Genomic DNA, 14,864 nt, shown 5'->3' on the forward strand with positions numbered 1-14,864 from the left:
CCACCACTAATATTGAGTGGCTGCTGCCAACACACTGACTTAACTCCAGCCACTTTAATACTGGGAATTGATGTCAAATATATCACTAGCCATTAAACAATGCTACTTAATATAATGTTTACATACCCTACATTATTCATCTCATATGTCTACGTATATACTGTACTATATATCATCTACTGCATCTTTATGTAATACATGTATCACTAGCCACTTTAAACTATGCCACTTTGTTTACATACTCATCTCATATGTATATACTGTACTCGATACCATCTACTGCATCTTGCCTATGCCGTTCTGTACCATCACTCATTCACATATCTTTATGTACATATTCTTTATCCCTTTACACTTGTGTGTATAAGGTAGTAGTTTTGGAATTGTTAGTTAGATTACTCGTTGGTTATTACTGCATTGTCGGAACTAGAAGCACAAGCATTTCGCTACACTCGCATTAACATCTGCTAACCATGTGTATGTGACAAATAAAATTTGATTTGATTTGATTTGATTTAATGTCTACACCTGTTGTATTTGGCTCATGTGACCAATAAAATTTGATTTGAGTGACCCCAGATATCGTCTCCATATCCTGAGTCCCAGCAGAGCTCTTGTGTCTGTAGTTTGCGGTTAGGAGCAGGTCCAGGATCAGGGCTTACCTTGAGTCCCAGCAGAGCTCCTGTGTCTACGGGTTAGGGTTAGGAGCAGGTCCAGGATCAGGGCTTACCTTGAGTCCCAGCAGAGCTCCTGTGTCTCGGGGCACCGTTCCATCCTTCATCCTCTTGTTTAGTATAATCCGCCCAATCAGGCGCTCACCATCTTTGGACGGTTGCCATGTCATCGGGTGCTACGAAGTCAAAGTGACAACACACATGTTGTGTTTTACAACAAGTAGGCTTCTCAGGTTTCACAACAAAACATTAGAACAAGAATACAATATAGAAGAACATACTCAACAGAAAGAAGGGTGGAGGCCATATTACATGTGATGCATCGTGATTACACAAACTTAGATCAAAAGACATTGGAATTTAGTGTCAAATGGGGCTCTATCCAGGTACATCAGTATAACCACTGAATCTGTCATGATGAGTATAGGAAAAACCCTATGAAAGCTTGCTTTGCTGTCTTCATGTGCTGCAAGGTCTGTATAGGCAATATATTACACTGTGCTGTAAAATCAGTATAGGCAGGATAGTACACTGTGTAACAAATCCAACTGTCATGCATTTTAATTCATATATCAATTGGCATCTGATTTAAGAGTTTGTGTGACCACAGCAGTGGTGGGTAGATGGAGAAGCATGCACTGGGAAACGTGCAGAGAAAGAGAGAGAGAGATAAAGAGAGAGAGGGGAGTAGGAAAAGAGAGAGAGAGGAGGAAGAGAGAGAGAGTTATGTAAACTTCTGACTTCAACTGTATATTCTGATTGGTTTTACACTTTTTTGGTTACTGCATGTGTTATTTCATAGTCTTCACTATGTCTTCACTATTATTCTACAATTTAGAAAATAGTACAAATAAAGAAAAACCCTTGAATGAGTAGGTGTGTCCAAACATTTTACTGGTACTGTACATTATCAAGCATTTCACACATTATCCAGACTCTGACGGTTAGCACTTGGTGGTCTATAGCAGCTTCCCACAACAATGAGCTTTAGGTGAGGCAGAGGAACATGTAGCCATATTACTTCAACAGTATTTAACATGAAATCCTCTCTAATCTTTACAGGAATGTGGTTCTGAATATAAACAGCAACACCTCCACCACTGGCATTTCTGTATTTTCTGTAAGTGTTATAACCTTGTATTGCTACCACTGTATCATCTAAGGTATTGTCTAGGTGAGTTTCAGAGATAGTCAGAATATGAATGTCATCTGTTTCTAGCAAGTTATTAATTTAATGAACCTTGTTTTTTAAGCTACATGTGTTAACATGGGCTATTTTGTACACTTTTCTGGGATGCATGCTTGTTTTCATTGCCTTACTGGGAAGCATAGCATAAGTAGATATTCTCATGTTATTGATGTTAGTGCAGAGTGAGCTGCACACAGTGGACTTCCTACTAGGGTACACCGCCTCAGTGCTAACAGTATAAATCTGGTTCATAAGCACATGATTACTGTATACAATAGCTGTAGGATCAGTAGAGGCATTCAGGGCAGTAGTTGCTGCCAAAGCAGCAGCTACTCTTCCTGGGGTCCAACAAATTAAGGCAGTAGTCAGTAAGTAGTTGTAGAGGATTGTTGTTGTTGTTGTAGTGGGTTGTAGTAGTTGTAGTAATTGTAGTGGGTTGTAGTAGTTGTAGTGTGTTGTAGTATTTGTAGTGAGTAATGTAGTAAGTAGAAAGCACTTTACAATAGGCAGGTATAACCTATAACTTATCACTACAGGGCCTTCTCAGTACAGCTATTCTGACTGGCCTTGTTTAGGGTTGTTCTACTGCACGTATCAATGTCTTTACCTTGGGGTCCAAGTTCCACATCCTCTTCCAGGACTACCCTCCACAGCGTACCGGTACCCCTGTATATTCTTATTGTTGTTTGATTATTTTTTACTTTAGTTGATTTAGAAAAATCATCTTAACTCTTATTTTTCTTAAAACTGCATTGTTGGTCAGGGGCTCGTAAGTAAGCATTTCATTGTAAGGTTAACCCTAACCCTACACCTGTTGTATTTGGCGCGTGTGACAAATACAATTTGATTTATTTTGCCTCTCAGATAGAGTATTAGAGTTGGTGTCCAATAATAATGCTTGCTCATTGGTTTAGATTTCTCCCCTTTGACTGTTGCCTACAGGGTTGGGATGAGGTCAATACAATTTAGTTTAAAAAATGCATGCACATCTGAAATCAAAACAAAGAAAAAGTGAGATGGTAGAGGGTGGTGGGGGGGCTCCATTCGTATTCATACCATAGACAAGGCCTCGCTATGCCAAGATGCATGGTCCCACCATTGGCCATCCATATCTCCTGTGGAATTAAGTCATAACCGAGAGAGAGAGGGAGAGAGAGACGGGGAGGGACAGCAGAGGCAGGTGAGAACAGAGACAGTAGAGAAATTATGTGAAAACAGAGAGACATAAATTATCGTAAAAAGTCACATACAGAAAATATACACAATCACACAGCCACTGAAACACATTGAAAACATACACAATCACACAGCCACTGAAACACATTGAAAACATACACAATCACACAGCCACTGAAGCACATTGAAAACATACACAATCACACAGCCACTGAAACACATTGAAAACATACACAATCACACAGCCACTGAAACACATTGAAAACATACACAATCACACAGCCACTGAAACACATTGAAAACATACACAATCACACAGCCACTGAAACACATTGAAAACATACACAATCACACAGCCACTGAAACACATTGAAAACATACACAATCACACAGCCACTGAAACACATTGAAAACATACACAATCACACAGCCACTGAAACACATTAAAAACATACACAATCACACAGCCACTGAAACACATTGAAAACATACACAATCACACAGCCACTGAAACACATTGAAAACATACACAATCACACAGCCACTGAAGCACATTGAAAACATACACAATCACACAGCCACTGAAACACATTGAAAACATACACAATCACACAGCCACTGAAACACATTGAAAACATACACAATCACACAGCCACTGAAACACATTGAAAACATACACAATCGCACAGCCACTGAAGCACATTGAAAACATACACAATCACACAGCCACTGAAACACATTGAAAACATACACAATCACACAGCCACTGAAACTAATAACACAAAAACACACAACCAAACATACAACATATTTTCAACTTTCAACATATTTCAACAGAAAAGCAAGGGATTGCCGTGGGCAGCAAGCCCCCAGCCAGGCCAATCATATCAACACTAGCTGCTTGCTTCATAACTCCAATGAGCAGCACCAGAGAAGACATCAACTGAAGATCATGTTACAAGAAACTCTAATGAATGTGAACCCAGGCCTAACCCTAACCCCAAACCCTAACCCCTAACCCTAACCCTAATCCTAATCCTAATCCTAACCCTAACCCTTAACCCCTAACCCTAACCCTAACCCCTAACCCCTAACCCTAACCCTTATTACAGACCTTAATAGTGCCATAGTCATGGTGGCTGTTGTAAGAGACTAGTCCTGACCTCATCATGAATGCAACTGGTAATGACTCTTCTATTTTTATTTTTTATTTCACCTTTATTTAACCAGTCGGCCAGTTGAGAACAAGTTCTCATTTACAACTGCGACCTGGCCAAGGTAAAGCAAAGCAGTGCAACACAAACAACAACACAGAGTTACACATGGAATAAACAAACGTGCAGTCAATAACACAGTATAAAAAATGTATATACAGTGTGTGCAAATGAAGTAAGATGTAAGATTAGGGAGGTAGGGCAATAAATAGACCATAGTGGCAAAGTAATTACAATTTAGCAAATAAACACTGAAGTGATAGATGTGCAGAAGATGAATGTGCAACTGGGGTGCAAAGGAGCAAAAAAATTAAATAATAATAACAATATGGGGATGAGGTAGTTGGATGGGATATTTACAGATGGGCTAAGTACAGGTGCAATGATTTGTAAGATGCTCTGATAGCTGATGCTTAATTAAAGTTGATGAACAAGATATAAGTCTCCAGCTTCAGAGATTTTTGCAATTCGTTCCAGTCATTGGCAGCAGAGAACTGGAAGGAAAGGATGCCAAAGCAGGAATTGGCTTTGGAGGTGACCAGTGAAATATACCTGCTGGAGCGCATGCTACGGGTGTGTGCTGCTTTGGTGACCAGTGAGCTGAGATAAGGCGGGGCTTTACCTAGCAAAGACTTATTGATGACCTGGAGCCAGAGAGTTAGGCGACGAATATGAAGCAAGGGCCAGCCAACGAGAGCATACAGGTCGCAGTGGTGGGTAGCATATGGGGCTTTGGTGACAAAACGTGACAAAATATATGGGGCTTTGGTGACAAAACGGATGGCACTGTGATAGACTGCATCCTGAGTAGAGTGTTGGAGGCTATTTTGTAAATGACATCGCCGAAGTCAAAGATCGATAGGAGAGTCAATTTAACAAAGGTATGTTTGGCAGCATGAGTAAAGGTTGCTTTGTTGCGAAAAAGGATGCCGATTCTAGAGTTAATTTTGGATTGGAGATGCTTAATATGAGTCTGGAAGGAGAGTTTACATTCTAACCAGACACTTGCGTACTATTGTTTGTACAGATGAACGTGGTACCTTCTGGCATTTGGAAATTGCTCCCAAGGATGAACCAGACTTGTGGAGATCTACAATTTTTTTTCTGAGGTCTTGGCTGATTTCTTTTGATTTTCCCATGATGTCAAGCAAAAAGGCATGGAGTTGGAAGCAAGATCTTGAAATACATCCACAGGTACACCTCCAATTGACTCAAATGATGTCAATTAACCTATCAGAAGCTTCTAAAGCCATGACATAATTTTCTGGAATTTTCCAAGCTGTTTAAAGCATAGTCAACTTAGTGTATGTAAACTTCTGACCCACTGGAATTGTGATACAGTGAATTATAAATTAAATAATCTGTCTGTAAACAATTGTTGGAAAACTTGTGTCATGCACAAAGTACATGTCCTAACCGACTTGCCAAAACTATAGTTTGTTAACAAGAAATTTGTGGAGTGGTTGAAAAACTAGTTTTAATGACTCCAACCTAAGTGTATGTGAACTTCCGTCTTCAACTGTATGTATATATATTTTTACTTTTATTTAACTAGGCAAGTCAGTTAAAGAAGAAATTCTTATTTACAATGACGGCCTACCTCGGCCATACCCTAACACGGGCGACGCTGGGCCCATTGTGTGCCACCCTATGGGACTCCCAATCACGGCCAGTTGTGAGCCAGGGTCTGTAGTGACGCCTCTAGCACAAAGACACAGTGCCTTAGTCCACTGCGCAACCGGGAGCCCCAGTATTTAGACTTACATTGCTTCTTCTTTGACTAAATTACAATAAGTGATAATTGAGTTGTTAACTATAAAACAGAATTTGCTTTTAGGCTAAACATTTGTAACATTTCCCTCAACTCCAACCCCATTAAATGCATTGAATGGATATGGGTTAATTTATGTCTACATACGGTTGCTAATTTAAAAACCCCACAAAAGCTCAGAGGAAGGCTTTGAGGCCGAAACGTAAAGCTTATTAATGATCAGTGATACTACCAAGAGCAGTGTGCGGGTTTCTTATTTTTTGTCATCTTATTCAACTGTTACCATGCACCTGCAAAAAAAGATAGCTCAGATGTGCATTAATTTTTGAATTTTGAATGAAGATCCTAAAAGTAGAGCCCCAACATCTAAATATGTACAACATCTGTAAAGCAGAGCTCTGCCTGACCACAGGGGTGGCAGGCAGCCTAGTGGTTAGAGTGTTGGGCCAGTCAATGATAGGTTGCTAGATTGAATCCCGAGCTGACAAGGTAAAATATTTTGTTCTGCCCCTGAACAAGGCAGTTAGTCCACTCTTCCTAGGCTGTCACTGTAAGTAAGAATTTGTTCTTAACTGATTTGCCTAGTTAAACAAAGGTTAAATTAAAAATAAAATACCAGTCAAGCTGTAGGTAGTGTTAGTTAGCTACGTATGTTTGTCTGTGCTGTGTGCTAGTCATTTGAACAAACAGCTTGGTGCTTTCAACAACATGTCAATACCTCTAACAAAGACAAGTAGTGATGCAGTTAATCTCAAAGACAAGTAGTGATGCAGTTGATGTTGATTCACTTGACCATATGACTGGGCAATAGTCGATGTGTAACAAAAACTAGGGCCTGTCGGACTAGCGATGACACGAAAGTAGAGCAGCACTTTATTACGGACAGACCATCTTAATTACCGTTGCATCAGTATGTTTTTACCATAATAGTTTACTATCCAGGGTTACATCAAGCAGTTGAGTCACCTTAACTTGCTTAATTTCCACATTAATCATTACAAGATTTAGTTAAGCTTTAGGGTTTAGTGAATGGTTTGTCCCAAATAAAATGCTTTTAGTTTTAGAAATATCGCGCCGACAGAGATAAACACCTCTCTGGGAAGAAGAAGGGTAGGGGTGTATGCTTCATGATTAATGACCCATGGTGTAATCATAGGCAGCAGCTGCTCTTCCTGGGGTTTATTATGGATCCCCATTAGTTCCTGCCAAAGCAGCAGCTACTCTTCCTGGGTTTTATTATGGATCCCCATTAATTTGTGCCAAGGCATCAGCTAATCTTCCTGGGGTCCAGCAAAATGAAGGCAGTTTATAACATTTTCAAAACATTGCAATACATTCACAGACTGTGTGCCCTCAGGCCCCTACTCCACCACTACCACATATATACTGTACAAAATCCATGTGTATGAATAGCGCGTATGCTATCGTGTGTGTGTGTATGCATGTGTCTGTGCCTATGTTTGGGTTGCATCACAGTCCCCGCTGTTCCATAAGGTGTTTTTTTAATCTAATTTTACTGCTTTCATGAGTTGATTGATGTGGAATAGTTTCATGTAGTCATGGCTCTATTTAGTTCTGTGCTCCTTCCATAGTCTGTTCTGGACTTGGGGACTGTGAAGAGACCTCTGGTGGCATGTCTTGTGGGGTATGCATGGGTTTTTGAGCTGTGCCCCAGTAGTTCAAACAGACAGCTCAGTGCTTTCAACATGTCAATACCTCTCAAACACAAGTAGTGATTAAGTCAATCTCTCCTCCACTTTGAGCCAGGAGAGATTGACATGCATATTATTAATATTAGCTCTCTGTGTACATCTCATCAGTTATCGTCACAGCTGTGTATATACCCCTTCAAGCAGACACCACGACGGCCCTCAAGGAACTTTACTGGTATCTATGTAAACTGGAAACCATATATCCTGAGGCTGCATTTATTGTAGCTGGGGATTTTAACAAAGACAATTTGAGAACAAGGCTACCTAAATTATATCAGCATATTGATTGCAGTACTTGGTGGGTAATACCTTCGATGACTGCTACTCTAACTTCCGTGATGCATACAAGGCCCTCCCTCGCCTTCCCTTCGGCAAATCCGACCATGACTCTATCTTGCTCCTACCGTCTTATAGGCAGAAAGTCAAACAGGATATACCCGTGACTAGAACCATTCAACGCTGGTCTGACCAATCGGAATCCACACTTCAAGATTGTTTTGATCATGCGGACTGGGAAATGTTCCGGGCTTTGACTATGCTAGTACTTCCTGGTTTGGGGCTTATCTAAATTTATGAAGGGGAAGCTCCAGATATCCCAGAATAAGCTGATCAGGGTAGCATTGAAGGTGAGTCCACGTACACACATAGGCAGGAGCTGCTTTCAGGAACTAAACTGGATGCCTGTTGAGGCTAGGGTGTCCCAGATTAGACTAGGTTTAGTTTACAGGAGTATTTATGGTCCTGCGCCCAGATATCTAAGTGCTGACTTTCCTCGTGTTAGGGATGCACACAATCACAGCACCAGATCAGGTGTTTCTGATGTGTGCTTATACAGGTTCAGGAGTAATGCTGGGAAAGGTACTTTTTTGTATACTGGAGCCTCAGAATGGAATAAGTTGCCTCTGCCCATAAAAACAACGTCCTCTCTGGGCAGCTTTAAAAATAAAGTAAAAATATGTTTGATTTCTACTGTGCCCATATAAATAACCCCTATGATGTATCTGGAATGATGAGATAGATGTTCTTCTTCTATGTTATTGTTTTATTATTTCACTGACATACTGTGTTCAATCTTGTCAAGCCATCTTGTCTCAAGAGGACCACAATGGAAATAAGTCCCAGACTGTATTGTGTGTTATCCTCAATGATTTCATTCATGTGCATGTATGGCTTTTTCAAGTTTTATGTGTGCTTGTTTTTTAAAATGGTCAAATTAATCAACTAAACTAAACTAAGCCTCAGAGAACAACTTTGATCTATACGCTGACTTGGTGAGTGAGTTTATAAGGAAGTGCATTGGAGATGTTGTACCCACTGTGACTATTAAAACCTACCCTAACCAGAACCGTGGATGGATGGTAGCATTCGCACAAAACTGAAAGCGCGAGCCACGACATTTAACCATGGAAAGAGGTCTGGGAATATGGCTGAATATAAACAGTGTAGTTATTCCCTTTGCAAGACAATCAAACAAGCAAAATATCGGTATAGGGACAAAGTGAAGTCCTAATTCAACGACTTAGACACAAGACGTATCTGGCAGGGTCTACAGGCAATCACGGACTACAAAAATAAAACCAGCCACTGTCATGTATTGTCATGTTGTGTCTTGTTCCTGTTCTTTCTCTTCACCCTGTCTCCCTCTGCTGGTCGTATTGGGTTGCCTTCTCTTCCCCTCCTTCCCCCAGCTGTTCCTTGTCTTCTCTAACTACCTCGTTCACCCTTTTCCCACCTGTTCCCTTTTTCCCTCTGATTGGGTCTCTATTTCTCTCTCTGTTCCTGCTTCTGTCTTTGTCAGATTCTCGTTTGAGTTTCTCATGCCAGAACCAAACTATCGTCTTGTTTGCTTCAACCTTGTCCTGTCCTGTCGGAATCTGCCTGTTCATCTGAGTCTACGTGTGATCAGGTACCTCTGTCCTCTACAACCCAGCTAATCCCCTCTGCTACTAGAAGAGGACTCTAACCCAGCTATTCTCCTCTGCTGCTAGAAGGGGAACTCTTCTGTGATATTCAGAAGGACTTTATGTTTCATTTGTCGCCCTCTCTGCGGGTTGTTTATTTTGCCATCATATCCATTTGAAGAGGATCTATGTCTTACCTGTGTTTCGACATTAAAGAACTCTGTTTTTGTTAAACCGCTTTAGGGTCCTCTATCACGTGCATGACAGAAGAATCTGACCAAGAATGGACCCAGCGACTTCGGATCCTCTCCACTCAGCCGTCGAGATCCAGGGAGCGATGCTAGGCAGACACGAGCAGGAATTGTCTGCTGCTCGACATACCGTTGAGACCCTGGCCGCCCAAGTCTCCAACCTCACAGAACAGATTCACCATCTCTGCCTCGATCCACCGGCCACTTCCAGGGCTTTCGAATCTACGGAGCCCAGAATCAATAACCCGCCGTGTTACTCTGGGGAGCCCACTGAATGTCGCTCGTTCCTCACCCAGTGTGATATTGTGTTTTCTCTCCAGCCCAACACTTACTCCAGGAGCACAGCTCGTATCGCCTACGTCATATCTCTCCTTACTGGACGGGCTCGTGAGTGGGGCACGGCAGTCTGGGAGGCAAGGGCTGAGTGTACTAACCAGTATCAGGACTTTAAGGAGGAGATGATACGGGTTTATGATCGTTCAGTTTTTGGGGAAGAAGCTTCCAGGGCCCTGTCTTCCCTATGTCAAGGTAATCGATCCATAACAGACTACTCTATTGAGTTTCGCACTCTTGCTGCCTCCAGTGACTGGAACGAGCCGGCTTTGCTCGCTCGTTTTCTGGAGGGTCTCCGCGCGGAGGTAAAGGATGAGATTCTCTCCCGGGAGGTTCCTTCCAGCGTGGATTCCTTGAGTGAACTCGCTATTCGCATAGAGCGACGGGTTGATCTTCGTCACCGAGCTCGTGGAAAGGAGCTCGCGTTCTCCGTTGCCCCCCTCTCCGCATCACTACCATCTTCCTCTGCCGGCTCGGGTGCTGAGCCTATGCAGCTGGGAGGTATCCGCATCTCGACTAAGGAGAGGGAACGGAGAATCACCAACCGCCTCTGTCTCTATTGCGGTTCTGCTGGTCATTTTTTCACTTCATGTCCAGTAAAAGCCAGAGCTCATCAGTAAGCGGAGGGCTACTGGTGAGCGCTACTACTCCTGTCTCTCCTTCAAGATCCTGCACTACCTTGTCGGTCCATCTACGCTGGACCGGTTCGTCAGCTTCCTGCAGTGCCTTGATAGACTCTGGGGCGGAGGGCTGTTTTATGGACGAGACCTGGGCTCGGGAACATGACATTCCTCTCAGACAGTTAAGGGAGCCCACGGCCTTGTTCGCTTTGGATGGTAGTCCTCTCCCCAGGATTCAGCGTGAGACGCTACCTTTAACCCTCACTGTCTCTGGTAATCATAGCGAAACCCTTTCTTTTAAAATTTTTCGTTCACCTTTTACACCTGTTGTTTTGGGCCATCCCTGGCTAGTTTGTCATAATCCTTCTATTAATTGGTCTAGTAATTCTATCCTCTCCTGGAACGTCTCTTGTCATGTGAAATGTTTAATGTCTGCTATCCCTCCTGTTTCCTCTGTCTCTTCTTCACAGGAGGAGCCTGGTGATTTGACAGGGGTGCCGGAGGAATATCACGATCTGCGCACGGTGTTCAGTCGGTCCAGGGCCACCTCTCTTCCTCCACACCGGTCGTATGATTGTAGTATTGATCTCCTTCCGGGAACCACTCCCCCCTGGGGTAGACTATACTCTCTGTCAGCTCCCGAACGTGAGGCTCTCGAAGATTATTTGTCTGTAGCTCTTGACGCCGGTACCATAGTCCCCTCCTCCTCTCCCGCCGGAGCGGGGTTTTTTTTTGTCAAAAAGAAGGACGGGTCTCTGCGCCCCTGCATAGATTATCGAGGGCTGAATGACATAACAGTGAAGAATCGTTATCCGATTCCTCTTATGTCTTCAGCCTTCGAGATCCTGCAGGGAGCCAGATTTTTCACTAAGTTGGACCTTCGTAACGCTTACCATCTCGTGCGCATCAGGGAAGGGGACGAGTGGAAGACGGCGTTTAACACTCCGTTAGGGCACTTTGAATACCGGGTTCTTCCTTTCGGCCTCGCTAACGCTCCAGCTGTCTTTCAGGCATTAGTCAATGACGTCCTGAGAGACATGCTGAACATCTTTGTTTTCGTTTACCTTGACGATATCCTGATTTTTTCACCGTCACTCCAGATTCATGTTCAGCACGTTCGACGTGTCCTCCAGCGCCTTTTAGAGAATTGTCTTTTTGTGAAGGCTGAGAAGTGCACTTTTCATGCCTCCTCCGTCACATTTCTCGGTTCTGTTATTTCCGCTGAAGGCATTAAGATGGATCCCGCTAAGGTCCAAGCTGTCATTGATTGGCCCGTCCCTAAGTCACGCGTCGAGCTGCAGCGCTTTCTCGGCTTCGCGAACTTCTATCGTCGTTTCATCCGTAATTTCGGTCAGGTGGCAGCTCCTCTCACAGCCCTTACTTCTGTCAAGACGTGCTTTAAGTGGTCCGTTTCCGCCCAGGGAGCTTTTGATCTCCTCAAGAATCGTTTTACATCCGCACCTATCCTTGTTACACCTGACGTCTCTAGACAGTTCGTTGTCGAGGTTGACGCGTCAGAGGTGGGCGTGGGAGCCATTCTTTCTCAGCGCTCCCTCTCTGACGACAAGGTCCACCCTTGCGCGTATTTTTCTCATCGCCTGTCGCCGTCAGAACGTAACTATGATGTGGGAAACCGCGAACTGCTCGCCATCCGCTTAGCCCTAGGCGAATGGCGACAGTGGTTGGAGGGGGCGACCATTCCTTTTGTCGTTTGGACTGACCATAGGAACCTTGAGTACATCCGTTCTGCCAAACGACTTAATGCGCGTCAGGCTCGTTGGGCGCTGTTTTTCGCTCGTTTCGAGTTTGTGATTTCTTATCGTCCGGGCTCTAAGAACACCAAGCCTGATGCTTTATCTCGTCTCTTCAGTTCTTCAGTAGCCTCCACTGACCCCGAGGGGATTCTCCCTAAGGGGCGTGTTGTCGGGTTGACTGTCTGGGGAATTGAGAGGCAGGTAAAGCAAGCACTCACTCACACTCCGTCGCCGCGCGCTTGTCCTAGGAACCTTCTTTTAGTTCCCGTTCCTACTCGTCTGGCCGTTCTTCAGTGGGCTCACTCTGCCAAGTTAGTTGGCCACCCTGGCGTTCGGGGTACGCTTGCTTCCATTCGCCAGCGTTTTTGGTGGCCCACCCGGGAGCATGACACGCGTCGTTTCGTGGCTGCTTGTTCGGTCTGCGCGCAGACTAAGTCCGGTAACTCCCCTCCTGCCGGCCGTCTCAGGCCGCTTCCCATTCCCTCTCGACCGTGGTCTCACATCGCCTTAGATTTTATCACCGGACTGCCATCGTCAGCGGGGAAGACTGTTATTCTTACGGTTGTCGATAGGTTCTCTAAGGCGGCTCATTTTATTCCCCTTGCTAAGCTCCCTTCTGCTAAAGAAACAGCACAAATCATCATCGAGAATGTTTTCAGAATTCATGGCCTTCCGTCAGACGTCGTTTCGGACAGGGGTCCGCAATTCACGTCTCAATTTTGGAGGGAGTTTTGCCGTTTGATTGGGGCTTCCGTCAGTCTCTCTTCCGGCTTTCACCCCCAGTCTAACGGTCAAGCAGAACGGGCCAATCAGACTATTGGTCGCATCTTACGCAGTCTTTCTTTTCGTAACCCTGCGTCTTGGTCAGAACAGCTCCCCTGGGCAGAATACGCCCACAACTCGCTTCCTTCATCTGCGACCGGGCTATCTCCTTTTCAGAGTAGCCTCGGGTACCAGCCTCTGCTGTTCTCGTCTCAGTTCGCCGAGTCCAGCGTCCCCTCCGCTCAGGCTTTTGTCCAACGTTGCGAGCGCACCTGGAAGAGGGTCAGGTCTGCACTTTGCCGTTATAGGGCGCAGACTGTGAGAGCCGCTAATAAGCGTAGAACTAAGAGTCCTAGATATTGTCGCGGTCAGAGAGTTTGGCTCTCCACTCAGAACCTTCCCCTTAAGACAGCTTCTCGCAAGTTGACCCCGCGGTTCATTGGTCCGTTCCGTATTTCTCAGATCATTAATCCTGTCGCAGTGCGACTTCTTCTTCCGCGATATCTTCGTCGCGTCCACCCGGTCTTCCATGTCTCCTGTGTTAAGCCCGTTCTTCGCGCCCCCGCTCGTCTTCCCCCCCCCCATCCTTGTCGAGGGCGCACCTATCTACAGGGTCCGTAAGATTTTGGACATGCGTCCTCGGGGCCGTGGTCATCAGTACCTAGTGGATTGGGAGGGGTACGGTCCTGAGGAAAGGAGTTGGGTTCCCTCTCGGGACGTGCTGGACCGTTCGCTGATCGATGATTTCCTCCGTTGCCGCCAGGTTTCCTCCTCGAGTGCGCCAGGAGGCGCTCGGTGAGTGGGGGGGTACTGTCATGTATTGTCATGTTGTGTCTTGTTCCTGTTCTTTCTCTTCACCCTGTCTCCCTCTGCTGGTCGTATTGGGTTGCCTTCTCTTCCCCTCCTTCCCCCAGCTGTTCCTTGTCTTCTCTAACTACCTCGTTCACCCTTTTCCCACCTGTTCCCTTTTTCCCTCTGATTGGGTCTCTATTTCTCTCTCTGTTCCTGCTTCTGTCTTTGTCAGATTCTCGTTTGAGTTTCTCATGCCAGAACCAAACTATCGTCTTGTTTGCTTCAACCTTGTCCTGTCCTGTCGGAATCTGCCTGTTCATCTGAGTCTACGTGTGATCAGGTACCTCTGTCCTCTACAACCCAGCTAATCCCCTCTGCTGCTAGAAGAGGACTCTAACCCAGCTATTCTCCTCTGCTGCTAGAAGGGGAACTCTTCTGTGATATTCAGAAGGACTTTATGTTTCATTTGTCGCCCTCTCTGCGGGTTGTTTATTTTGCCATCATATCCATTTGAAGAGGATCTATGTCTTACCTGTGTTTCGACATTAAAGAACTGTGTTTTTTGTTAAACCGCTTTTGGGTCCTCTATCACGTGCATGACAGCCACGTCACGGACACCGATGTCACGCTTCCAGACAAACTAAACACCTTCTTTGCCCGCTTTGAAGATAAAATGGTGCCACTATCGCAGCCCGCTACCAAGAACTGCAGCCCC

The 14,864-nt window shown here is 44.7% G+C and overlaps 1 protein-coding gene across 2 annotated transcripts in view; it reads right to left on the bottom strand.

Annotated features, from left to right (window-relative positions):
- LOC110489349 (regulating synaptic membrane exocytosis protein 2) overlaps positions 1-14,864 on the bottom strand; it is a 263,080-nt gene that overhangs the window by 226,883 nt on the left and 21,333 nt on the right. For both annotated transcript variants that reach the window (XM_090228498.1, XM_090228499.1), the window contains exons 2-3: positions 2,920-2,978; positions 731-850 (exon numbers count right to left, since the gene is read on the bottom strand). In XM_090228498.1, coding sequence (XP_090084624.1) covers positions 731-850; positions 2,920-2,973 — 174 coding nt within the window. In that variant the 5' untranslated portion in view covers positions 2,974-2,978. The remainder of the gene's footprint in view (positions 1-730; positions 851-2,919; positions 2,979-14,864) is intronic.

The sequence above is a fragment of the Oncorhynchus mykiss genome, chromosome 30, assembly GCF_057628025.1.
Source record: "Oncorhynchus mykiss isolate SJ-2025 chromosome 30, ASM5762802v1, whole genome shotgun sequence".
In the NCBI taxonomy this organism is placed as follows: Eukaryota; Metazoa; Chordata; class Actinopteri; order Salmoniformes; family Salmonidae; genus Oncorhynchus; species Oncorhynchus mykiss.